Below are 24,754 nucleotides of genomic sequence, written 5' to 3'. Positions count from 1 at the left end.
GGACTGTCTGTCCGTACCTTCCAACATCATCCAGTACACCACCTACCTAGGTACCTACCTTCTTACCTTTTAATAGGTACCTACTTGATGCTCCTTCGTGACAACACATCCCACAAAACAACAAAAGACGGCATCAAGACATTCGTCTTTTCACACGGCCAAACAACTAACCATTGCCGAGACTTCCGGATCATTAAAGTCCAATGAATGCAGTCCAGTCTGTATGCCCGCTCAACCGGTGACCTCAGACCGGAGGTCCTCGAGAAGAGCACCGTCAACAATCTGATCCGGAGCTTCGTTGCGGCCCCCCGTCACCGCTTTGATGGCGAAGGTGCAGGTGATGATGAAGGTGGGCATGTCGAGGCCCTAGAGGTTAGTCGGGTGTGGGCGCATCGCGTGGGTGTGAATGCCCTTGCCCTTGATGAGTTTGAAGGACGCTGGTGAGTACATCCCTTTGGCCTTTTTTCTTCTTCTTTTTTCTCTTCTTTTTTTTTTTTTCCCTTCTTTTCCTTCTTTTTCTTCTTTTCCCTTTTTTCACTCATTGTATCAATTCCTAACCTCCTAGACTCGTATATAGCCTGGTCTCTGGAGGTGCAGACGGGGCTATCAGAGTCTGGGATCTACACGACTGCAGCAATCCTCGACGCCCGCATACCTTTCGTCCCCGAGCCCAGGTCCTCCGCGCCGTCCGGGAGAACGACACAGGCCACACCCACGGCATCACGCACCTGGACTTCCACCCCCTCCAAGCCGACGCATTTCTGTCCAGCTCCTTCGACCGGTCCCTGAAACTCTGGGCCACCGAGCGCTTGACCGTGTCCGAAAGCTTCGACCTGGGGTCCCTCATCTACTCCCACGCCAGCAGTCCGCGCCGGCACCACCTCGTGGTAGCTTGCGCCACTCGGCATTCGGCCGTCCGCCTGGTGGATCTCCGGTCCGGCTCGTCCGTCCAGGCGCTGGCCTCGCAAGGCGGGGCCGTCTTATCGGTGGCCTGGAGCCCGCGGCACGACAACGTCCTGGCCAGCGGGCACATGGACGGCCGGGTGCGCGTGTGGGACATCCGCCGCGGCGTCGCCCTGATCGGCATGCTGGACCAGGACGACAGCTTGGGACTGGTGCACCACTACGACCACGCCGTGGCGTCGGGGGCCGGGTCTGGGTGGGACGCGAGCCGGCCGCGGTTCCGGGCCGCGGCGAGGGCGCACGACGACGGCGTGAACGGGCTGTGCTGGACGCAAGACGGGCAGTACGTCGTGTCGGCGGGGCTGGACGAGCAGGTCCGCGTCTGGGATGCCGCCACGGGGGCCAACACGCTCGCCAGCTTCGGGCCGGTCGTCCGGAACCAGAGCCACCACGGGGGCCCGATCGGGACGGCCAGCATGTTCGTCTCGCCTTCGTGCCTGACGCCGAGCCGCGGCGAGCTTCTCTTCTGGGCCAACGAGCAGGAGATTCTGGTGTTCGACCTGCACGAGGGTACCATCGTCTCCCGGCTCAGGGTTATCGGCGCGCCCAACTCCTCGACGAATGCGGCTGGGCTGAACGTCAGGAACCGGACCAACGACATGGTCTGGCGGGGGGCCGGTGGGAAAGGGGTCCGGCGGGGGGTGGTCATGGGTGGTGGTAGCTCGTTCGGGGCCCTGTACACTGCGCACAGCGATGGTCAGATTAGAGCCTGGATGCCTCGACTGCCCGGCACGGCGGAGGACGACGATCCTGGCGAGGGCCCGACGGCGGGGGAGGAGGAGGATGAGCAGTCTCGGACGCGCAAGAGGAAAGCTGTCGATGATGCGTTTAGGAGCCTCATGGGTCGACAGATTACTTTCAGCTGATATGCGTTCAACCCCTCTCACCAACACCCACACTGGCAGACGAGCGCCACTTGGTTCACTTTTTCACTCTCCCATGATTCTGTATTCTACGTATATATTAGTAGTGCAGTCCGGCGGTTGTTAATGTTTTAATGTCACATCATGGTGTGTGGAGTTGGTATGTGTTGAATTCACTGCGATATGTGGGGAGCTATTGAAACGCACGATTCAGACCTTGATCCGATCCCGATCCCGCTCCCGATTGCGATTCCCGATGCCGCCCGAATCTATCCACTCACTCACTTTGTCAACTACATAAAGATCTAATAGTAAAACCACAAGACCAACACAACTAAAAAGCCGAAAATACAAGTTCCATCTTTCTCTCCCCCTCTTCATGCCCACCATGTCCACTCTATCTCACATGGTGGAGATCTTCTGGTTCCTCGCGGACCCCTTCATCTTCATGGGCCAATCCCTCTCCCACCTCCCGGGGACCATCCTCTCCGTCCTGCGCACCGGGGACTTCGCCACCCTCCTATCCCCCTCGCGCTTCCATACCGCGTGGTTCGGTCGCTTCTGGGCCGTCGCCGGGCCGGAAGTCCGAAAAACCTCTTCCCCGCGTGTCGTGCCCCTCCTGCAGGGACGCGTTCGTCACGGCGTAGCCACGGACCAGCAATCCGGACCGCCCGTCGGAGGCGTCGTCCTGGAAGTCGGCGCCGGGTCGGGCATGTGGGTTGACGTCCTAGCCGAAGCCGGCGGGATAGCGAGTGGCGCTGGTGGGGACGAAGAAGAAGAAGACTGTGCTACGACGACGACGACGGCAACTCGGCGCAGACCGCAGCCCGACGACGACCAGACCGGGGGAGGGGCCATCACCAAAATTTACGGGGTCGAGCCCAACCCGGCCTCGCATGCGGCGCTGCGTCGCAGAGTCCGCGAGTCTGGGCTAGAAGGCATTTACGAGGCCGTGCCCGTTGGTATCGAGGAGCTGGGCCACTCGACCAAGTGGGATGGCCGCATCGAGGAGGGTAGCGTCGATTGCATCGTGTCGATCCTCTGTTGGTGCAGCATCCCGGACCCCGAGAAGAACATCGCTGCGCTGTACAAGTTCTTGAAAAGGGGGGGCCGGTGGTATGTCTACGAGCATGTCAAGGCCAGGAGGACCGTGTTCATGCCGTTATATCAACGATTTGTCAATCTATTCTGGCCTCGCATCATCGGAGGCTGCGAGATGTGCCGTGATACCGAAAAGCACCTCAGGGCAGTCGGACCATGGGAACACATCGACCTCGTCCAGCCTCCTGCGGAACCCTGGTGTCATCCTTTGCCTCACATCTACGGCACGCTGACCAAGTAACTTGCGACTTGGCATCTTTTTCCCCTTCCTGTGTGCAGAGAGGGTCAAATCTATATAGCTCGTTCTATCATATACTTTCATGATAACCGGTTCGCTCCATTGCTTCTTCATCCACGCGCACCATCCACACGCACCGTCCACACGGCCTACTTCGTACATACAGACGTCCACCTGCCTATACACAGAGACAAACCACCGCACGCCCGACCAGAAAGAAATTGCATCTACAACTCATCGCGTACCGGTGGCTTCTCCGGCCGCCCGCTATCCTGATGCAAGTCGACTCCGACCTGCTTCCGCCACTTCTGCCACATACTCCAGAAATCCTTCTCCATGCCGGCCTCCATCTGGTCCGGCAGCACCACGACATACTGCACGTACAAGTTCCCAAACTCCATCTCGTGGTAGGGGCTGTCGTTGTCCTGGTGCCACTTGGGCATACCCTCTCCCACCACCGTCTCGACATGGTTCGGCTGCACCACCTCGCCGCGGGGGCGACCGAGGCGCACCACATGGCCGTCCATGTGCGTCAGGTTGCGGGACCAATCGCCCATCCACGCCTCGCGCAGCGAAAGGAGCTCGGTCCAGAACAGGTCGTCGCCCCTGCGCCGGAAGAAGACGCCGTCGACGCGGTCCGGGTTGTCGTTGTCGTTGTCGGGGTCCTTCTCCGACAGCGTGACGACCAGGTTGCCGGCCACCCAGTCGGGGCTCTCGTCGGCCTCGTTCTCGTACACGAGCTGGGCGTCGCGCGCGGCGCCGCGGTCGACCTTGAGGGTCACCGTCGTGGCCTTGCGCACCACGCGCTCGCCGCGGCAGGCGGGGCACTTGTGGCGGATGGCCTTGCCCCTGCCCCCGCAGGCGTCGCACGTGGTCTGCAGCTGCTGGAACATGCCGGGCGCGATCTGCTTCTTGATCAGCCGGATGCCGTGGCCGTGGCAGTGCGGGCACGTCTCCACCACGCCGTCGGCCGACCCCGTGCCCTCGCACGCCTCGCAGATGTGCTGCTTCTCCCACCGGAACTCGGTCGTGGCGCCGTTGTAAAAGTCGCGCAGCGAGATGCCCACCCGCACGTTGACGTCGGGGCCCATGCGCACGCCGGGTTGGTGGCCGTAGTGGCCGCCCCCGCCGAAGAAGCTCGCGAAGAGGTCGAACGGGTCGTGGTGGCGCCCGCCGCCGGCGCCCTTGTTCGTCTGGTGTTGCTTGAGGCCTTCGTGGCCGTACCGGTCGTAGATGCTGCGTTGTTCGGGATCGATGAGGGCTTCGTAGGCATCCGAGACTTCGACGAACTTGTCTTTTGCCGTTTCGTCGCCACTACATTTAGTCCAGTTGTTAGTTTTTCTTTTTTTTTTTCTTCCTTTTTTCCCTCTTCTCTTCTCCCTTCTACATGACATACGGATTCTTGTCTGGGTGGTATTTCTTGCTGAGCTTGCGGTACGCCGACTTAATTTCCTTGTCCGAGGCCTGTTTCCCGATTCCAAGGACTGCGTAGTAATCCCGCGCAGCGAGGACAACGCTGGCGATACAGAGGAGGAGCAGCAGCAGGGCTGCTCCGCGGTGTAACATCTTTGCGACTGGACCCTCAGACGACCCTTATGGATGCAGGGCCAGCATGCATGTATATACGGAATAAGGGATGGCCGTTAGCCAGACCTCCGCTGGGAAGAAGAAAAGAAGGGGGGAAAGGGAGGGAAGGACGAGGAACACGATTATATGGGTATATGGGCCATGGGAGACAAGAAGGTATTCGGAGGTAGGGAATGTGAAGCTCCAACGTGTTAACAATTGGCTTTCCAATAATGGTGTAGTACCTTACGAAATCCACGGTACATTATTGGCCAAAGCACCTTAGGTAATCCTAGTGCTGTACTCTGTACATACCTTACCTACGTAATGTAAGGCAGGGACTAAGGTACTCCATACAAAGAGCAAGCCGACTCACCTTAGGACCGACCTTACCTGTACCGGACATGCTTATCTTATCAGGACTCTAGCAAAAACTCGTCGTCCATCCTCTGTGCCATTTCTTTGCACCTTTGCACTCGGTATCAGCTTCACCTTGCGCCTCTTTAGGCCAGGCCAATCCAACCTATAACATATTCTACAATTATCCTTCACGGTTATTTCTCCATCTATTTTCTAAGAAGATAATTATAACTTTCCCTCACCATGGCGGACGCCAAACCGCCCCCCACCCCATCCGAGCCAGTAAGTCATCCAACCCTGCCTTCTGCTACCCTACCTACCACTTATGCGATTTGACCTGCTCACGTTCGCCTCCAGCCCGCGGCTGCCACTTCCCCGACTCCGAAACCAAATGTGTCCCCGTCCTCGTCTGCTGCTGGCTACAAGGTGCCGGAGAGGAATCCCGCATTCCGTATGCTCGGCCTCCCGAGTCTCCCGCGCAAACTCCCATCACGAAATTGGATCATCTTCTTCACTCTGACCGGCGCCCTCTCCGCCGCCATCATCTACGACAAACGCGAGAAAAAGCGTGCCACGGCACGGTGGGCCCGCGCCGTTGCCCCTCTGGCCAGCGAGCCGGTGCCGAACCCATCTCAGCTTCCCCGTAAGCTCACCATCATCTTATCCGCACCGCCAGGCGAAGGTGTCCGCGTAGCGCAGGACCATTTCCTGGAATACGTCAAGCCCGTGCTCGCCGCGTCGGGCCTCGACTGGGACTTCGTCCAAGGCCGTGCCCAGGGCGACGTCCGCGCCGCCGTAGCCGAACGGATCCGCCGCCGCCGCCGACTCGACGAGAAGCCAGACGAGCTGCTCGAGCCTACCGAGGAAGCCATCCGCGAGGAAGTGCGCAGGAGGAATCAGATCCCCGAGTACACCGGCGAGGCGGGTGACATTGTCATCGGCCGCAACACGTGGAAGGAGTACATTCGCGGCCTGCATGAGGGCTGGTTGGGTCCCCTCGATCTGCCACCACACCTGCAGCCACCACCGCCACCACCGCCACCATCGTCCGAAAACGAGGACAAAAAGAAAGAGGACGAGGAAAAGGAAAAGGAAAAGGAAAAGGAAAAGGAGAAGAAGCCCGAAAGGCCCCCTCAGCCGCTCCCCCATAACACCACTGACGAATACCCCGACTCCCCGCTGCCCCGTGCCATCCCGGGCCGCTTCGCCCCCTCGTCGCCCGTGCAGTTCCCCCACATTCTCGGCTTCCTCAACACCCCTACTCGCCTTGCCCGGTTCCTGAACCGCCGCGCCCTCGCCGACGACATTGGCCGCCAAGTAGCCTCCGCCTGTTTCGCCGCGAACCGCGAGTGGCGCGAGGAGGCCGAAGCCGAAGCCGCCGCCTCCAACGACCACCGACCTGCGCGTCGAGAGCAGGAACTCGCCCTGGAATGGGAGGAGAAGAACTGGATCAAGAGCGTGTGGAAGGCGGAAGCGGACGACGAGGACGACGACGAGGAGCACAAGAAGGCCGGCAAGCTGCCCATGGAGAAGGTGTGGACGAACCCGATGGTCCTGGATCCGCGCATCGCTTCGCGTATGCGGCGCTTCGAGATGCGTCCCGAGGACGAGCAGCGGGCCCGGGCTATTGTCGTCCCGGAGGAAGAGGTCGAAGGATGGATCAAGGGGAATCTCCGATCGCTGTATCGCTGGGGCGCTGAGGCTTGGGACGGAAAGCCCAAAGGCCCCAACGTTGGCAACATTGACGACGTGGTTGTTTGAGGACAACTTACTGCGTCGGCTTCTTCCCGGTCCGAACCGATGGATCTTCATCCCGCTGCACTCTTGTAGAACATTCATTTCTTTCCCCTTGCTAGATATGGTCTTCCATGACGATGGCACCCAAATTTTGTACTAGTAGTTACCGACGGTTTTCTGGGGGTGGGGGGTGAGACCCAATAACATAGACACGCTACCTTGCCTTGTTAGAACAGCAATTGGCTTTGCCCGGAGGGCGAAATACATGTACTCCTATTCCTTTTCGTCTTCTGTCAACTGTTTCGTGCATTAATACTTGGGTAAGCTTGGTATAGCAACTCGGTATTTACTGTCTGTCTCTTGAACGCAGAACAGAAAGTGTGAACCTCATCATGAACCCCCGACTCTCCTAGTCATCGTCAGAATCAGAACCGTACGCCACGAGTGCTAACCCGGGCTTTGATGTCGCCGATGCTGGAGGTTTGGGAGGACTTGTCCTGCTCGCAGACTGGCGGGGGCCCTTCCCATTCCTAAGACGACCATCATCAGAACCATTCTTGCCACCACTGTTCGCGCCCTTGCTCTTCCTGCCCGCCTCCGCGTCGTCCTCTCCGTTGCCTTTCTCCCCTCCGTCACCCCCTTTCCCACTCATGGTCGAATTCCCGCCCCCCTCCCCCTTCGTCGCCTCGGCGGTGCTGCTGGATTTCCTCTTCACAAAAGGCCCCCTACCACCCTCGCGCTTGTCGTGCCTCTTCCTCTTCCTCCCGACGTTCTTCCACTCATCCACATCGACCATGTCGACTCCACCTCCTCCTGCCCCTTCATCATCTCCTTGCGCTTCGCCCGCTTGCCCGGAGAGCTTCCGCTCCTCCAGTCTCTGTGCGGCCCGGAATGCCTCCAGTCCTTCCCTCGTCTCCCGCTTCACTCTCTCCTCTTCTTCCCTTCGACGCACCATGATATCGTCGAGGAAATCTACCTCGTCGTCATCCAGCGCACGGAACTGGTTCCTGAGCTTGTGTTGCTCTTCAAAGGCAGCTTGCTTGGCGGCTGGTGAATCGTGCATAAGAAACAGCGTCAGCTGAGCCACTTTCCGTCAAAAGCGGACAGTCTCTTCGTCCCTTGAATTGATTGCCCCCGTTTGCGGGAATTCACGGAGGAGAATGAAATAACCATGACGAGCACCGGGCGATAGTGGCAGGGAGGAGGAGAAGAGGTCGCGGTTCGCGTCAGGGGGAGGGGATATGTAGTTAAGAGGACGTGAAGGGAAAGAGAACACAAAAAAACAACACGAAATAAAAAGGAGTAAAAAAAAAACAGGGAAACGGGCTGAAGAAAGACAAACCTTTATTAGCCTGTAAAATATCATAAAGGGTCTTCTCCCCGCCCTCCTCCACAGCCTTCGCCCTCGCTTCGTCCCGCCTCCGTCTCTCGGCCTCAAGCTCCCGCTCAACAGCCTCCCATTCGGCCGAGCCCTTACCAGCGCCGCCGCCATGACCGCCGCGAGAGGGCAAGGCGGCCGCCTCTACGCCAGTCTCTGCCCCGGCTGCGCTCGACTGGGAGATATCCTCGCCTGTTTCGGCGTCAATGCGCCCGCCCGAGACGAAACGGGAGGCCATCGTGATTTTTGGCCTCCACCAACCACTTTAACGCGAACAACCGGCGCAAATGAGATGATGGAAGACGTAAATGTCGCACTGCAAAAAGGAGGTTTTATCCACGTTTAGGAAGACGAGCAGGACGAATTTTGTTGGAGATCGGAGCTGAAAATACTCAAATGAAACGAGTCCACTTATGTCGCCAGAATCGAACAGGGAAATTTCTGGATTCTCGTCGATGAGCTGGTTGAGATCTTGGTGTGTTGAAATCACAACGTATTCCAAGATATTAGCTCGGCCAGTAAACACTGGAAAATGGAACAGCCATCATACAACGTAAGGCTTTGATGTCGAGCAATTAAACGGTGGATTTCATTTGGCAACTAATTTTCCCAGCGAATCAGGACTCAAGAGACAGACAAGGCTGGAAAGTACCAGGTAGGCTTCAATGTGGCTTGTGCGCCACGACGTCGCAAGCTACCTTAAGGTACCTTATATTAAGAACCAGTCTGTCAACATCAAAGGCAATCACAAAACAATCTGGCCTCCAAAATCTGGAGGATGCTGCTTCATCAATAGCCGGTCTGGGAAGTCACCCAATTCACAAAGCAAAAGCCTCAAAACAGGTTCTCCTGATTATCCATGTCATCTCTGCACATATATGGAATGAATTTCTTTTGAATTTCGTGAGAACAGTCCTATCCAAGGGCATCTTGCCCACATCCTGGTCCAATGGTCCTCCTTTGGACAAGTCATGCTGGTTTTCGCAGACTTTGCCATGCCAGCCTTGACCGGTCCCATGACGTCCAACATGTCATTTCTGAGATCAGACCAAGCTCTCACGCTCAAACAAGGTGCCCAATAACATGGAACGTCATTCCATTATCACCCCTCTCTGAAGAGTCCAAAGGAACTCAAACACAGTTTTCACCTCCCACATGATCTACCGAGCCTTTGTGCCACGAGAAGAGAGGGGAAAAAGAAATCTAAAACTTTCCCTCGCGAAGGAAGGGGAAAATAGACAAAGAGGCGCCAACGCCCATAGACAGTCCTTGGGCAACCCATGTCCCAAGTGCTGTCAATCCACCAACTCGGGAAACCTTTGGCTGCTGCTTCTGGGGTATGTGGCGACGGATAAGAGAATAAAAAAAGCAAAAAAATCTTTTGAGACCCGCAGGAAACCAACCTCCCCTGCCATTGTTTTTGTTTTGCCCATATCGCGATGCGTTGCAGAAGAAAATGAAAAGGGGGGGAAAAAAGACGAAAAATCTTTCCCAGTGAAGATTGCCACCCCAATTCTCAGAAATGAGACCTCCCTAGTGGTCCACCCAGAAAAAAAAAAGGAAAAAGGAAAGAACAAAACCCCCACAAAATAAGCCGTTCCGACGGCGGGGGATTTCCTTCCCCGCGAGGCCGATGAGCAAAGGCCGGCGGAGCCATTTTTGTCGCAAGCCCTGATGCCACGTGCAAAACTTCCTAGCAGGAAACCGTTTTGCCACGACGTGGGAAGGAGCCAACTCGATCAGAAAGCCGCTCAACGGTAGAACGAAAACTGTCGGAGACAACGGGCGAATATGTACATATGGAACATAGAAAAGAGGGTCGACCGGTCTACCCAAGCGAGTACGGAATGAACCAACCGTGGACCGAGCGAAACGATGTTCTGTACCGAAACCCACAACGACTCCGTCCCCGACATTCGCATTCCTATTGATGCAAGACAGAGGAATGCGCGCCTGGGTGCGAGACAAGCCGTGATGGGAGTGGTGAAGCAACGTACGCTGCAATGCTGCGGTTGTCCAAGTGTCGTCCAAGAATGTCGCCATGTCCCAGCAAAAGAGTTGTCGATAGAATCGGCCGCACGAAGCTCAAAGCAAGGATAAAAAAAGTTGTCTATCGAGAACGCCAAGTCCAGGGTTCGCGAGGCTGACCGTAAAACGCCAAAAAACCCTGTGATCCGTATACCGAGAGAGAGAGAGAAAAAGGTGAAAATGCTGTCATTAGGGGCATCTGCCACTGAATCATGAGACGCCATATCTAATGGCTGTGATGGCCAGCTATCCCGCAGCACGAGCAAGAGGCCCGCTGGAGGAGGCTGCAAGCGCCAAAGGCAAGATGCGCCGCATCAGTGCGGATGCCCGAGATCGTAATGCTGTCTGGAACGACCAGCTAGGAAAGGTTCCATGGGTTGCAGGCCGGTGGAGCCTGCCATGTCGGACGTCGGTGTCCGTCGTTTGGGTATCTGAAGAATGCTAACCGTATCATACGTTTTCCGAAAAGTAGAAAGGAGAAGGAAAAGAAAAGCGCGTGCCGTACTGGACGCGTGGTGAACAAGGATGAACTTTTTCGGCCGAAAACACCAATATGAATGCGGAGGAGCGTCATGTAGTTGCTCGCAAGCCGGGGGCCTGCGTCAAGTACTGACATCCTAGCCCACAACGGTCTGCCCAAAGTAGCCCTGGTGCTTGACGGGGTCGATGATGCAGCTGGCGCAGCTACACTCGGCAATACCATGCTCCCACATGGTCTGGCCATAGCCGTAAGTCTGGCCATACGCTCCGTGGCGATGGGCGAAGTAGTTCGACGGCACGGACGGCTGGAACCGACTATTCCACTGGCCATTGACGGCTGCAGAGGAGAACCACTCGTTGTAGCGGGCGTTGACCGAAGAGGCCGAGCTGAGGTACTCGGGTGTGCCATACCCCGAGTCAGGCGGTGTGAGAGGTGCACTATGCCAGGCCATCCCCGGGCCAGAAGCTGGCCAGTCGATGGCAGGCACACGGTATGCTTGCGAGTGGGCCGCGTCGCCGCGCTTGATGGATTGATAGCGTTCGTACTCGGCAGCCTGCTGCTGCATCCAGGAGCCGTAAGGTAGACGGCCTCCATAACGAGCAACATCCGTGTCGATGGCAGGCACGATAGACGTCTGTCTCTCACGCGCCGCGCGAGCAAGGGTCTGCTCCTTCAGCACGCACCACTCCTCCCAGCTCTTGATCCAGGCAGTGTAGTCTCTGCTGTAATCGAGGTTAACGAACAGGCTGAAACTGCACTCCTGTAGCCACTCCCTCTCCAGAAGGTTGAGCTCCGTGACGGCGATGCCGCTCACTTCAGCCCAGGACTTGTTCTGAAACGTGTTGTCGTCAAGGAACTTGCTAGCCAAGATGAGCGCAGTGGTAAGCATACGCCAAATATCGCCATCGTTGACCCGAAAGACGTTCTTCTGTTTCTGAGTATTCACTCGCTTGGCGAGGTAGTTCATGCCGAGAAGAATGGTGCTCTTGGGCAGACGAGTGGATGAAAGAATGCCCGTGACGAATTTTCGGAATGACGAAGAGGCGACCGAGTTGGGAACGGCAACACTCGAGGCCATGTCGGCAACGAACTCGGCCATGTGCTCAACCTCATAGTCGAGGACGGCGCAAACTCCTCCGGTGACCATGATGATGGTAGAGGCCGGAACGGACGAAGATCAAGCAAAGATCCCCGTCGCGGAGAGAATATTTCACTCGAGGCGCTTGAGAGAACACCCGACAGAAGGTGACCGAAAAAATGGGACACAGCAACCTGCTGGCGGTACTTCCAAGGCCTAAGAGTGGTAGAGAAAGTCGCGTCGACGGACGGGAGTTAGAAAGACCAAACTCTCTTAACGTTGATGATCCATAGAAGTGATGCTTTGGCGTGGATTATGACAGGGGGAGAGGAAATGCACGGTCGGCGTGGAGAATATGTCGGTAGAAGCAGCGGGAGCTCCAAATTAATTCCAGGCGCCGGTGTCGAGGAACTAGATGGGAAGTATCTAAAAACGAAATGCAGCGACTCGTGATGCTGAAACTAGCAAGAAAGAGATGACTTTTTTTTTGGAGGACACGTCGTAGTAAGGAATCGAAAGAAGTCGAAAATAGACGTCAAAAAGGAATGTATGGGCCTGAGCGCTGCTGTGTTCTATGGCAAGTCAGCGGTGTTTCCAAAAAATCGATGAACGGAAACAAGAAGAAGCAGACGCGTCGTAGATGATGCTGCTCGTTGCTGCCACAAGGACAACACTCTAGTCCTAAAGGTACGGGACAGTTCCACTCAGTCGAGGGCAAAGATGGACAGAAACGTATAATCGAAGTGCAATTAGACGTGCCACACTTCCCGCCGTTCAATAGTTCCCTATTGTTGCGGCAACTTCGGTTTGTGATTGGCGCAACGAGACCGATTCACTCATGGACAGACAGGCCATCTCGCCGGGTTTTGCAAGACCGAGGCTGGCGATTTGCCGCGAAACGGCCGTCATCGAAAATGGCGGAGAAGAAAGCGTGAAGGTCTGGTCGTTTGAAAGTGTGGTCGGAGGAAACAAATATGTGATAATCGAACCCCAAAATAGGCAGGCATCGAAGAGAGTGGGCGAAGAAGGGAAGAAAAGTAAACAAGAACAGAGCGAAAAAGAAAGACAGCAATAAAAAAAATTAACAAACGTACCTTGTCGAGGAGATGGCTGCTGATCATAAAAGAGTAGCCATCAACACACGGCGGATAAGCTGGCAATCGTAGAGGCGGAAAAGGGAGTGCAGCAACTTCGACGTAAGGTGCGAAGCTACAAAACCGAAAGACAAGACGAAGCGTTCGTTCGTGTGGCGTGTGTTGAACGTTTACCCAAGCCAGAACAGAGCCTGAGCTTTTTGAACCGGGTTTGACGCGCTTGTTTTGGCTGAACCCTTTGACCCCCTTCGGCACAGGAAAGTTTGCAAGACCCAGGAATCCTAACAGTCGTCGACTCGAGAGAAAATCGAGGAGAGTCGACAGGATTGTTGTCGCTCAACGGCGGACTCGGTGATTGCAAGGATAATGCGGGAGGAGAGGGATGGGGAAGGGGGGAGGCAGAGGGGAGCGGAGGAAAGAAGAGAATATTATTAGGAGGGGGGAGAGGATGGGAAAAGGGTGGGATAATTTACAGTCAGAATGGGGATGCGCAAGAGGAGATGATGCACAAATGAGCGGGTCGCTCGGGGGGCGGAATTGGAGATGGTGGGAAGAATCGATGCCACAGTGCAGTGCCACCTATTACTGCGTAGTGACCAGCCGCAGTCGAGTGGGTTCAATGTCGGCGGTAGGGAGTTCGGGCCAGGGGGTGTCCAGCGTTCAACATTCAGCCACTGTGAGGGCACGAACGAGCAAGGCAAGTAGGCAAGTGGTATGGAAGGCAGAAAAGTTCTGTTTAACTTGTGACCGCTGTGCCCAGTCAACGCCTCGGAGGTGGGGCATAAGTGGGCTAAAGGGGCGAGACCAAAACGGAGCCCCTCTGCTTGAAGGGAGACGACTCGACAGCGTCACAACTAGCACCCACCCCCACTCCTTACTCCATTCGAGAGAACAGAAGGTACTTTACTATAAGGATCACATATGTATCTCCTTATCTTAAATGGGAGTTTGGCTTGCCTGCATATGTTAAGCGCTACAGAAAAGTATTCCATGCTAAAGTATACATATTATTACGTCGTCTCTTGCCGGCTCTTCTTGTCTTGTTTATTACCCACCTGGTATTCGCTCGCTTTTACCGCCCCTTCTCTATCCGCGTTACTCCCTTTGAGTACCCGATTTCTCCGTACCCTACCTGCGGCGACGGCCAGCACACCAAGCTGCCTACAACATACCTATGTACGGAGTACCTTACGCACACGAGGCGTCGTACACGATACGGTCATATTATCAGATGTGTAGTCCCACCTCCTTGGGCTTGACTCAACAATCCTCACGATTACCTACCTCGTAGTGTTACTGATGTGCCTACTCAGACTGGTATTCACATTACGCACGTTCACGGTACCGTTCATGCCGCCTGCCTTGTGAGTAGGGCACGAGTATCTACGACGAGACTCGTCAGGCTCGAGTTTCTTGAGCAGGCTTGTTTACATGTACCTGGTACAAATACATGGGGAGAAAGAACGAAAAAAAGAAAGAAAGGGTGAATTGTCGGCATGCAGGCTCCTGCCGGGAATGTACTCCGTAGCTGGTCGTCTGTTGAAACGTAAATCGTATGTGCCATAATCACTACGTAATATGTAGTGGTACCTTCTGGTCTCCTTTTTTCTTCTTTTTTTTGTAACGTCTTCTGCTTAATAATGTTCCTGTCTCGTTCTGTCCTTAACACGAGAAATCTCCCAGTGGATCATAAGCACGCAGACGCAGACCAATCCGATGTAAGGGAATGCAGCCCTGGGGCTTTTAGGGAACATGGCGGAGGCCGAGGGTGTGCCTTTCCAGGGAAGGTCGTGACGCTAGGACCCTGGGAAATCAATTACGAGAGTACGAAGTACGAAACGCCTCGTACGGGATACCGGTACATGTACTCCATAGGTACATAATCCCCGTCAATCCGAATACAGGAGTTCAGCACTTCGTTGGTACTGAGGTAATTACCTTAGACAGACTGCGAAGTAATCAATACTAACTAGGCAACGACGGATGAATCTTGCGTGGCGAGCTACTAAGGTAGGTACGCTTCCTACAAAGGCGTCTGAATATTTCGCTGTCCTGCTGACATGACTTGCAACTTATTCTTCCAACATCAAACATTACTCGAAATTGCCGACGCCGCTTCATCCGTTCTGATGAGAGGCACTAATAACACAACCCAAAATTTAACTTCGTAGATGTACATAACCAGATTTCGAGTTCGATAGACCTCGCAACCGTCCGCAGGCAACAGACATTTCACCAACCGCCCACTGGGTCATCTGCCCGCCACATTCGCTGGAATGAGTTGGGAAGCAACGTCAAGAAACGACCTCGCATGGCGCGTCAACTGGTCGTGACCGACCCAAGATTAAGACGCTTCACATGGTGAAAATAATTTTGATACGATGTACTCCCCCCTGCTCCCTCGCCCTTCCCTTCCAGACGGGGTCCAGGGTCCTTACGTTGTATTACTTCGTTAGCACGCATCGGCTTCCAAATGAAAACCAGTCCGGCGCGCCCGCCCCCCGCCTGCCTCTTCGAGGAGCCCCCCAGCCCTAACCGTAAAGACAGGCTGTGTAAATACGGAGTTTTACGGTGGAAGTACCTGAATCGTTAGTAAGTATATTGGGAAGAACCACCACACATCCCAGGAGACCGTGTCTGCACCTAAGGCGGGAAGGTCGTGTCGACGCGAAGGGCTACCATCCTACAACTCGACACTTCACTTGTCGAAATCTCGAGAGACGCCTACGTCGGAAGTAGCAAAATGCCCTCGGTGTAAGGCCCCACACCGCACCTGCAGAATAAAACGCGAACACGCTAGACCAGAAGACCAAACATAATTACCTCGTGCCGGGACGATGTATTCATATCCGTAGACCCAAAATCTCGTACTTATGGGTATCGTAGTGATCCTTTGGATGTGTCCTATACCTTCGCCCTTTCTTTCGTCGAAACTGTGCTATAACAGGTAATTGCCACATACAACGTAGAAGCTTCTACGAATACACCAGGTTGCGTTACTTTGCATGTCTTGGCCCCACAATGAGGATGATAATCAGAATGACGAGGACTCGTTGTTGCCCTCGTGTCTGTGTCATTCAAGTGACGTCGATGCAGAATACTCAAAATCACTCATGATACTAGCGTACTTCGTATACGAATAGTTCAAATCGGAGAAAAATCTCTTATTAACAGACTTCGCCAAGGTCGTCTGGTGATTGTCTTGGTGCGTGGGGTACCTATGACCATAAGCACAATAATTCCCTACGTTGCACCGTAGTCGAAAGAATCTAGGAGATGGCTACAAGGTGGAACGCTGGCAGAAACCCAAGCCGATGGGTAGGTAGGTAGACAGCTCCATGGGCTTTTCTTCCCTACCAAGCCGAGCGCTGCATCTTACATGCCAAGTCGAGTCTTTCTTCACAAGTGCTTTTCATTCTTCCCAACCCAACGGAGCGGATAAAACCTCAACATTGACTGACATTGGAGTTCAAAAGGTGCCCACCGTACTAAGCACGGAGTACAGCTTCATAGGTAGCTAACCAATCAACGCTTCCTCATATCGAGACATGGTACGCTAGAATGATAATTCGCGAAGCTCTGACCATGTCCTTCTCCAAGCACCCGAACTTGGAATGTGGGGCTTCCAATATCTCAACAAGATAAGTGGAGCCAGTCGTTTTACGACGAAAGCCAAGTGCACTAGGTACGAAATAATTAGCGTCCAAGTCTTCTTCGGATACACTGGAAGCTCGCATCTTGAATAGTAGCCTCGGTGACGGCTAAGATAGTGGCATTTATTAAACACTGGATGCGGAAGGTTGTCAACAGCAGTATCATGAAGACGGTAGGCAGAGGCTCCAAGACGCCCGTCCCTTTGGTTCGATGCAGTACGTTGTATACAACGGTAGAGGCGAGATGGCTGCCTAGGGGGAGAGCGCTTGGTGTTTTTCGCGCCGTTTTCACTCCGCAAAAGCATTGGCCCCGGCAAAGCTATGAATAGATTAGATTCTTCGTCTCGTGACCTTGAAATTTGGGAGCCGAGAAACGGTGATTCGGGAGAAGAGTTCGGTCCTATGTATGTTACCCGGATACCATGCCAAGCTTTCCCATGGCAAAAAAAGGGGAAAAGGGGGGGGGGGGTGGGGGGAGGGAAAGAATCTGTGCATTTCTGCACGCACCATGGAAGGTTAAGACGTGGATCAAGCCCAATCAAAGAACGGCCTGACCCACAAGGGTCCAAGTCTACCGGGAATGAGCGCGGTTATGTAGGAAACGGAAACCATAGGTACGTACGTTGTTACGTACCTTACTCGGTAGTCCGGAAATACAAATCTATCCGTATAATAAGGTAGTATATGACGATTGGTCTTCTGATGGCTGGCTATTATTCAATGGCCGTTCTTAGTTGTGTTGTTGGTGCTTCCTAGAGACGGATGGTTGTAACCGCCGCTCAGGAACACCCGAGAACACGATGGCCAAACCCACTCATGCTGCATGTGTTGAAATATCCCTCACCGCAACACTAGCACACAATGGATCTGACGGGTGGGCCGATGAGGGGCGTCGTCGACTTGACAGCCCAACCCGATGGTATCGTTTGGAAGCAAAGAATGCCTCCTGGTCGTTGAAAACCGGTCTGTCGTGGCGAAATTGGATGCTTTCTACTTGGAACGGGATTAAACTGTCTAGGAGAAGGGGACGAATGAAGGGGTTCGGGCAAATCCCGGCAATATGTACTTCAATTACATAGGTAGGTACAGTACATACAACGTAGGAACTCGTAGCAACTGGGCAAAGTTGGCGCAGAGCTAGGTACGGAGTACATTGTCCAGTTACGGACAGTTGACCACTTACGGTGCAGGTATTTGGGGGGGCTCCCTCGATTCCCAATCTACCCCGTAATTACACTCCAATCAATCGGGCCAAATTCACATCCACACATTGTCTACAGTGTCCTCAATGGGCACCTCCACGATTGAGATGCACTCCCTCTTGCTGAATCGCAGTTTTGCGTAAATTATTACGCAGTACTTTATGATGTGTGGTGTCCCATCATCTGACATCTGTGGCTTTGACCTCAAGTTTCCAGGTTTGTCACATAATTACATACAGCGCCATCTCTGTAGACGTGGGCCATCATTCGTCACGCAAAACAACCAGATTATCGATCTCAAGGGTGGACATATTTAGTCTTAGTGCTTTTTATTTATTACGGGGTTACGGGATCTTCGAACAACTAATTACGGAGCAGTACCTTCACGCAGCGTGTTCCCAGACGAGCCACGTACAACGAACCTACTCCGTACGTTCAGATGCACCCGAAACAGGGACGTGGCGGCAAACCGCTCTGCAGCCTGCTAAATTGTGACCTCTCCTATTGGGAGGGGGATGGATGTCTACTGCGGTGCACGCGCAGCGCCGAGACGCTCACCTGAAGGGAAATCGTCCTACCTGGTGCCTCGTAAATGCCTCTCCGGGGAAACCAGAGTGACGCGGGGGGGGGGGATCACTTTAGCCACTTGAAGTCGGTCAAATAGTTCAACCAGAGGGTGACACTTGTAGTTTGCATTGCATACGAGTCTTTTGGGATTCCCAAGTTCTTTCTTCTTTCATCTGGACGAGATCTCGAAGGGGTACCTGGTACCATCTCATTCCAAGAACACGAACACGGAATTATCCAATATATTTCGTACATCCCGCAGTCCGTAACTATCATCATTTCGGTTCCCTTCCGTGTTCCTAGGACGGCCCGCGGAGCTTCACCTCCCTCATCTCATGATCTTGCTCCGAGATGCGGATTCAAAAACGGGAAGAACAATTTTGGTTTCCTACTCTTAGTGGTTATCTCCTTCTCGCAAACAACCAACCCCCTCCCTTTCCTCGCCCCATCTTCTTTCTCCCCATTCAACCCCCCGCCTCTCAATGCATGCATGCATGGACTCAGTACGGAGTATACGTGTACAGTCATGATCTGAGTTCCAGATGACTGTGATTCTCCGCATGCAAAGTGATGTAAACGCCTTAGTAAGCCAAGGTTGCGGAGAGACGATGCAAGCCACAATCAGCAATTCCCTGAAGCAAAAATCCGACGACAGCCGACCAATTTAAATTACCTATATTCCGACGTGGCGCTTTGCCGTGTCGTGTCTCCCTACGAGTCTTACTCCTCGTCACGGCCGATGTTCTTACGAACGCTGGTACCGGCGACAATAAGAAAAAGAAAATAGAAGGTCAGATGAACAGAAAATCCGACCGGACAACCAACCGCTCGCTACCTTATTAGCTACCTCCCCTCCATGAAACGAACGGCGAAGAAAAATATCTCGATTATGCCTCACAACCAACAGCCATCCCCTCCGTACTCCGTAATTACCCCTCCTGTAAGCCTGCACATAAGGGTGAGGTAGTTAATGTACCTTGAGCTGTAAAGTAAAAGCACATGTGATCGTCCTCTGATGCCCAATCTCACACCTTATTCCTGTCCTCCCACTGCGGCGCCGTCACCGCCAATTCACTCAACTATCGCGTGAACTGAAAAAAATAATCCCTCCCTCTCGTGCGTAGTCGGCGAACCCCTCCACCTCCCGATGGAACACCGTGACGAACCAAAGTAATACCTATACCTTGTTTCCCCCCCCACCAAACGCCAAGCCCAACGTTTTCCCCAAGGGCAAGCAAGCAAAACGCCGTACCTATTTTTCTGCACGCCATTTCCTTCATAGCATCTACGCAGTGGGGAAGAAAGAAAGAAAAGAAAGAAGAAAAGCAAAAAGAAAAAGAAGAAGAAGAAAAGAAGCTCGTTGGAGAGCGGAATCTGCGCCACGAACGATCATATACGCAAGTTATCCCGTCGTCCCTACCGGAACGGGACAATAGCGCGGTCAATAATCGGGACGCCTCGTGAACACACGTCTGCCTCGTTTCCCCAACGAGACTTCCACTCGTTCTCCTTGGCCAGCGTTTCGTCAAAGGCCTCGCGGCACTCGGGCGGGAGCAGGTCCTTGATCTCGTCCGAGACGGCCCCCAGACCGTGGAACGGCTCGAGGAAGTCCGGCGCGTGGCCGCCGTTGCGGGTGTGCACAAGCGGCGAAACCCCGGGGGGTGCCGGCTCGTAGTAAACGTCGAGGATCTGCACCTTGGACGAGAGCTTGGGATCTACCTTGGGGAACGTAGACGAGGGGGGCAGTTTTTGCGCTTCCTCGGGCGTGAGTTCCTCTATGCGCGTGTGCGTAGGCTGCATGATGGCTGGTAATTGCATCGTATTTGTGTGGATGTCGTAGACGCCCTTCTCGTTGTTCAGTCTGCGAATGGCGTTGATGGCGCTGTTAAAGTTGCTATTTTCGCTTCGTTAGGTACTGATCATGCCGTTCCCGCGCTCCTTCTTCGCCTTTTGTCTTTCTGTTCGACGCAACCTCACAAAAAAAGAAAAGAAAAAAAAAGGGGCAGACTGGGTTCAGGTTCTTCTTCTGGACATACCTCGCCTCCCGCGCATGCTCAAGCATCCAGTTGACATTCGTGACGTTCACTTTGCGCTTCTTAACCTCAATCTTGCCGGAAAAGGAATCGGGGACCGCAGGAACCTGTTGGTGGTACACAGCGCTGGCGCCGTGCCAGGCCACGTACTGGTTCTTGTTGTAGGGTTCGTTCGGGTTCAACACGTCGGCGGGATCCGCGAGCTCGCCCTCGACCGCGCCCTCGGCCCGGGCGTCGGCGACGCGGTAGTCGTCGACGATGCGGCGCCCGCCGACGATGATGCGGGCGCCGAACTCGCGAAACACGGACCGGGCCGTGACGATCCCTATAGACCGGCCCTTGTACGAGTGCGGGATGATGTCCCGCTCGATCATGTCGCGCTTCTCGTCGTCGCCCACGATGATCTTGTGCAACTTGAGGTGCTTGGTGAAGAAGAGGTACGAGTCGCGGAACCCGACGCAGCGGGCGGGCTCCGTGGAGAGCATGTACAGCCGCTCGCCGCGGCCCAGGACCGTGAACGTGCGGCAGCGGTAGTCGCGGCCGTCCTGGAGATGACCGTCCTTGTCCACCTTGGTCTCGCCCTCCGGGTCTTCGGGGAGGACGCACTCGTCGTTGGCAATGTCCACCTCGGTGCCCTCCTTGTCGATAGCCTGACGCAGCTTGAGCGGCGTGTGGCCGGGGCCGGGCTTGCGGCCACCGCGGCCTCGCCAGCCTCCGCGGCCTCGGCGGCGCGGCGTATCGGCTTCGGATGCGGGTACCGTGATCATATTGTCCCAGTCGGGCGGGCGGTTTTTGGGCGGTCGTCCCAGCCGCTTGCGACGGATCACGGGGACGGGAGGCGGCGTGGGCTCCTTCACGGATGGTTCTGTGTCGAGTTCTGGCTCGGCGTTGTCATCTCCGTCCTTGTCGCCGCCCTCTTCGCCTTCGCCTTCGTTTTCACCCTCACCCTCACCCTCACCCTCACCCTCACCTTCACCTTCAGCTTCAGCTCCGGCTTCCTCATTGGCATCCACATCACCGTCGGATTCTTCATGTTTGTGTTCGTCATCAGGGTCGGGTTTTGTGTCCACTTCAGAACTCGGTACGTCTGGCATGGGCTCATCTTCGTCGAGATTGCGAGGCGTGCTCTCTGTATTTCGTTTGTAAGTCAAAGGCATGTGCATATGTGGGAAAGTTCAAGCTCAAGCAAGGCAAGGAAGGTCAAACTGTAGACAACTTACGTAGAGCAGCCGATGCGCGTTTGGCAGCTGCACGCCCTGAACGACGCCCCATGCTCCTCCTTTTTGCAGGCCCTGGTCCCTATGAAGGAAGTGAATAGGGGGTGTTGTTTTGTCAAGAGCAAAGAGAGTTGGAAATTCGATGGTCCCAGGCGAATTCGAATGGGCATCAACGTGCAGTAATTCCTATATGGAAACGGACTCGTGATGGCACCTGGTCGCGATTCACGGTTGCCAGTTATTAATCAGGGATCATCAAATGTCAATCCGCTCCCGTTATTGGGTTTACGTAGACAGTTTTATGGGCCTCACGTGACCATTCGATGACCTCCGCATCAACCTCGAGGTACCCGACTCCTCGATGTGGACTTGCCAGCAAAAGAGAACTGGTTGACGAGCTATGGGGTTTGTCTGAATTTTGTTGTGTCTACAAGTGGGATCTTTCTAGTTGCTACCCAGGAGGAGAAGCATTTTCAATTCATATGAAGGTGCTCGCTGGCTAATGGACTGGAGGCCAGGTTGGATTTGTATATCACAGAAGACATCGATACCGAACATTCAACACATTCCAAATGATTTTTTTAAAGAAAAAGAACGAAAGAAAAAAAGCCTCCCTATCATTGTCATCGCATGCAAGCAGCAACACCCAACTTAGATCCTAAATGATGCGGTCCCAGAGCCAACACCTTTTTATATATATAAAAGCCACTCTGGTAAGCAGCACGCATTGTCGCTTAGACAAAGGTAACCGCTACCGGCAAGGGAGCCATCATCAGGGAGGATAAAGAATGCTTTCTCTAGACCTAACATCGCCATAAATAGACTCCTCCCAGTGAGGTTGGTCTATACCTAGCCCGCTGCCCAGCTGTCCGGGGCAAAACCTGCAACGTGACCGAAGCCGCATCTCCTCTTCCCGCGGGTCTGAAGACCGAAAATCAAAATAAAAACGGAATTAATGCTCTCATCTTCCAGGAGCAGACGGCAGTAGGACCATCGAAAGACCGCCAATCCCTCGTGCATCTGCGGTCTCCCCTCCCGATCCAATCTGGACCTGTACTGGGCAAAGTTTGCCCTACGACCAATGCAAAATTGTAAACACGTTTCCCCAAAAGACACTTTCCAGTGTCGTGGTTCCCTGATGACAGACAGAAAAACCATCTCGAAAGCACAAGTTTCCTCATGCTGTGGGAACAGCCGTAGCCTCGAAAGGTATATAGTCCGAGACAAACAGCCTCGCCTCAGGCTGTTCCTTCTGGTCCATTTGCTCCGTGTGCCCAGTGTATTCAATTTGCTCGGTTCGCTTCGCCAGCTTCTTGGGAAGATCTGAGGCTTCTTTTGCTTCGTTCCCGTCCTGCTTGGCAACGCCCTGTCCTGCAACAACAACAACAACAACAGCCGTGGGCGGCGGCATCGGAACGGGGACAGCTTGTCCCTGCAAACGGACAGGACCGGCGGACTTCTAGTTCGCTGGAAGACCATCGATCGCTGTCTGGGTAGCGCCCCATTCCTTCTCAATCAGCCGCTCTCGGGCGTGATACAGAAACTTGTACGCCGTCTTGATAGTGCCGTCACTGACACCAGCAACACCAGCAATGTCCTTCGACGTCTTGGGCTCGCCCATCAGATTCGACGCCATGTAGATGCAGGCGGCCGCCACCGAAAGCGGAGAGCGACCAGCCAACTCGGACACGCTGGTCGTCTTCCGGGCCAGAGCGCGAGAAATGTTCTCAATCTTCTGCGAGTTGCGGAAGGCGAGTTGTGACGTGAAGCGGGTACACAGGTCTTCCGCGTTGGTGGACGTCGACGACTTGTACCCGCTGAGGTCTTGGATGACGTTACCGCCGGGGTTCTGCTCCTTCACCTTCTGAAGGAACGCCTCGAGCTGTTTGAAGACGCGGCCGATTTCCTTCTTGCTGACGTTGGTGACCTGAAAGATCTCGCGGAACGTACGACCTACACCCGCCTGGCGGCAGGCGATGAAGATGCACCCCGCAATCAGGACGTCCTGAGGCTTTCCTTTCATGAAGCCGTTGTCATGGCACAGCTTGAAGATGTGCTTCGCGCCGTCGGCCACGTTCTTTCCCAAATTGATACTGTCGCAGAAGGCGCTGATGTCCCGGAACGCTTGGCTGATGGCCTTGGTGTTCTTGTCGGTTTGCGACTTGTTCTGGATCCGCGCAAGGTTCTTGTGGTCTCTTCCCTCGGAGAACGCGATGCTCGTCTCGAGCTGGGCACCGTCCAGCAGGGGATTCCCGGCGTCACCGACACGAGAAGGGTCGTCGTTGCCTTGGTCGTCATTAGCGAAGGTGCGCCACTCAGAGCGAGTATCGATGATGCGTTCGCCGACGACGAGACCGCACGAGCCGCAAACCATGTCACCGGAGGAAAACTCCTCCACGAGGTTGGGGGGCTGTTCGCGGCAGTCGGGACATTCGACGATTACGTTGAGGTCTTGCTTGAAGTCGGGCAGTGGATTGCCGCGGTCATCTAGAACCGGTCCTCCATTCGGTGGCAACATCTTCGGCTTGTAGGGTTTCGCCGTGTAGATGCTGTTGTCTGGATCAAACACCTTCCTACGGCGTTTGGCTTCCTTCCTCCTTCGGCGGAGCTCCTCTCGCTTGTTGACAACTGCCCTAAATACTTTAGAATTCCTACTAGGGGAGACAGATCGTTCCCAGATGTTCTTGGTGGAAAGTCGGACAAAGAGCGGCGAATGCACCTTGGCGGCTGTTTCTTTGACCGGCCCTCGAGGGCCAGGTTGGTCACGACGAAAAAGACGGGAATGCAAGGGTTATCGAGACTGTATGCAACCGGCGGTTCGCTGCTGGCGTGTGACTAGTATGAGTAAAGAGATCCGAAGCTGGAGATAGCTTTGCGCCCCTGCGCCGTCGGCAGTGACAGCGGCACCCTGCTGGATCCCTATGGCAAGTAACCGTGAGTAAACATTTCCCGACCTTCGACAGGCAGTCTCTCTCTCACCAAATCACCAGGAATTGATGGAAATCGAGTCCAAGTCGATGGCCAAGGAAAAAGAAAGAGAAAAAAGGGAAGGTGATGGGTTGTGAGAAAGCGTGTCGTTATTGCAATCCAACCATCCAAGCGACCGATTTCTGAACCAGTGAAGGCGTCTGAAGAAAGCTTGCACAAGTCCTCAGATCAGCGAGATCGTCGTCGGTTTGAAGGTGTCTTAAAAGC

The 24,754-nt window shown here is 54.5% G+C and overlaps 10 protein-coding genes across 10 annotated transcripts; 4 read left to right on the top strand and 6 right to left on the bottom strand.

The window, feature by feature from the left end:
- Positions 1-207: 207 nt before the first annotated feature.
- SODALDRAFT_338713 (WD domain-containing protein) lies at positions 208-1,829 on the top strand (the record flags this gene model as incomplete). Its single annotated transcript, XM_028612799.1, has 2 exons — positions 208-440; positions 578-1,829. The coding sequence occupies 2 exons, from the start codon at positions 208-210 to the stop codon at positions 1,827-1,829; spliced, it is 1,485 nt and encodes a 494-aa protein (XP_028469142.1).
- Positions 1,830-2,214: 385 nt separating this feature from the next.
- Positions 2,215-3,168, top strand: SODALDRAFT_272123 (S-adenosyl-L-methionine-dependent methyltransferase; the record flags this gene model as incomplete). Its single annotated transcript, XM_028607812.1, has 2 exons — positions 2,215-2,544; positions 2,653-3,168. The coding sequence occupies 2 exons, from the start codon at positions 2,215-2,217 to the stop codon at positions 3,166-3,168; spliced, it is 846 nt and encodes a 281-aa protein (XP_028469141.1).
- SODALDRAFT_377016 (DnaJ domain-containing protein) lies at positions 2,997-4,919 on the bottom strand. The gene is made up of 2 exons (XM_028614873.1): positions 4,562-4,919; positions 2,997-4,479 (listed from the first exon to the last, which is right to left on the bottom strand). Exons 1-2 carry the CDS (start codon positions 4,729-4,731, stop codon positions 3,393-3,395), a joined length of 1,257 nt encoding a protein of 418 aa, XP_028469140.1. The 5' UTR covers positions 4,732-4,919; the 3' UTR covers positions 2,997-3,392.
- Positions 4,920-5,284: 365 nt separating this feature from the next.
- On the top strand, positions 5,285-7,106 carry SODALDRAFT_377015 (hypothetical protein). Its single transcript, XM_028614872.1, has 2 exons — positions 5,285-5,373; positions 5,449-7,106. The coding sequence occupies exons 1-2, from the start codon at positions 5,335-5,337 to the stop codon at positions 6,850-6,852; spliced, it is 1,443 nt and encodes a 480-aa protein (XP_028469139.1). The 5' UTR covers positions 5,285-5,334; the 3' UTR covers positions 6,853-7,106.
- A 5-nt stretch (positions 7,107-7,111) lies between these two features.
- On the bottom strand, positions 7,112-8,726 carry SODALDRAFT_331061 (hypothetical protein). Its single transcript, XM_028611363.1, has 2 exons — positions 8,171-8,726; positions 7,112-7,875 (listed from the first exon to the last, which is right to left on the bottom strand). The coding sequence occupies exons 1-2, from the start codon at positions 8,442-8,444 to the stop codon at positions 7,238-7,240; spliced, it is 912 nt and encodes a 303-aa protein (XP_028469138.1). The 5' UTR covers positions 8,445-8,726; the 3' UTR covers positions 7,112-7,237.
- Positions 8,727-9,221: 495 nt separating this feature from the next.
- On the bottom strand, positions 9,222-10,356 carry SODALDRAFT_117066 (hypothetical protein). The gene is made up of 2 exons (XM_028606595.1): positions 9,787-10,356; positions 9,222-9,706 (listed from the first exon to the last, which is right to left on the bottom strand). The coding sequence occupies exons 1-2, from the start codon at positions 10,247-10,249 to the stop codon at positions 9,351-9,353; spliced, it is 819 nt and encodes a 272-aa protein (XP_028469137.1). The 5' UTR covers positions 10,250-10,356; the 3' UTR covers positions 9,222-9,350.
- A 495-nt stretch (positions 10,357-10,851) lies between these two features.
- SODALDRAFT_272078 (hypothetical protein) lies at positions 10,852-11,862 on the bottom strand (the record flags this gene model as incomplete). Its single annotated transcript, XM_028607809.1, has 1 exon — positions 10,852-11,862. One exon carries the CDS (start codon positions 11,860-11,862, stop codon positions 10,852-10,854), a length of 1,011 nt encoding a protein of 336 aa, XP_028469136.1.
- Positions 11,863-12,342: 480 nt separating this feature from the next.
- On the top strand, positions 12,343-15,534 carry SODALDRAFT_357363 (hypothetical protein; the record flags this gene model as incomplete). Its single annotated transcript, XM_028613997.1, has 12 exons — positions 12,343-12,381; positions 12,460-12,480; positions 12,575-12,746; positions 13,067-13,238; positions 13,481-13,563; positions 13,648-13,672; positions 14,201-14,251; positions 14,390-14,440; positions 14,560-14,655; positions 15,108-15,248; positions 15,372-15,424; positions 15,515-15,534. 12 exons carry the CDS (start codon positions 12,343-12,345, stop codon positions 15,532-15,534), a joined length of 924 nt encoding a protein of 307 aa, XP_028469135.1.
- Positions 15,535-19,725: 4,191 nt separating this feature from the next.
- SODALDRAFT_272147 (chromatin structure-remodeling complex protein RSC7) lies at positions 19,726-21,614 on the bottom strand (the record flags this gene model as incomplete). The annotated part of the gene is made up of 4 exons (XM_028607818.1): positions 19,726-20,203; positions 20,346-21,219; positions 21,295-21,471; positions 21,563-21,614. 4 exons carry the CDS (start codon positions 21,612-21,614, stop codon positions 19,726-19,728), a joined length of 1,581 nt encoding a protein of 526 aa, XP_028469134.1.
- Positions 21,615-23,018: 1,404 nt separating this feature from the next.
- Positions 23,019-24,077, bottom strand: SODALDRAFT_273108 (transcription initiation factor IIB; the record flags this gene model as incomplete). Its single annotated transcript, XM_028607877.1, has 1 exon — positions 23,019-24,077. One exon carries the CDS (start codon positions 24,075-24,077, stop codon positions 23,019-23,021), a length of 1,059 nt encoding a protein of 352 aa, XP_028469133.1.
- Positions 24,078-24,754: the final 677 nt, after the last annotated feature.

The sequence above is a fragment of the Sodiomyces alkalinus genome (genome assembly GCF_003711515.1).
Source record: "Sodiomyces alkalinus F11 unplaced genomic scaffold SODALscaffold_2, whole genome shotgun sequence".
NCBI classification, from domain to species: domain Eukaryota; kingdom Fungi; phylum Ascomycota; class Sordariomycetes; order Glomerellales; family Plectosphaerellaceae; genus Sodiomyces; species Sodiomyces alkalinus.
Note: the sequence above shows the minus strand (reverse complement) of the source record. Positions and strands in the feature narration are given on the sequence as shown.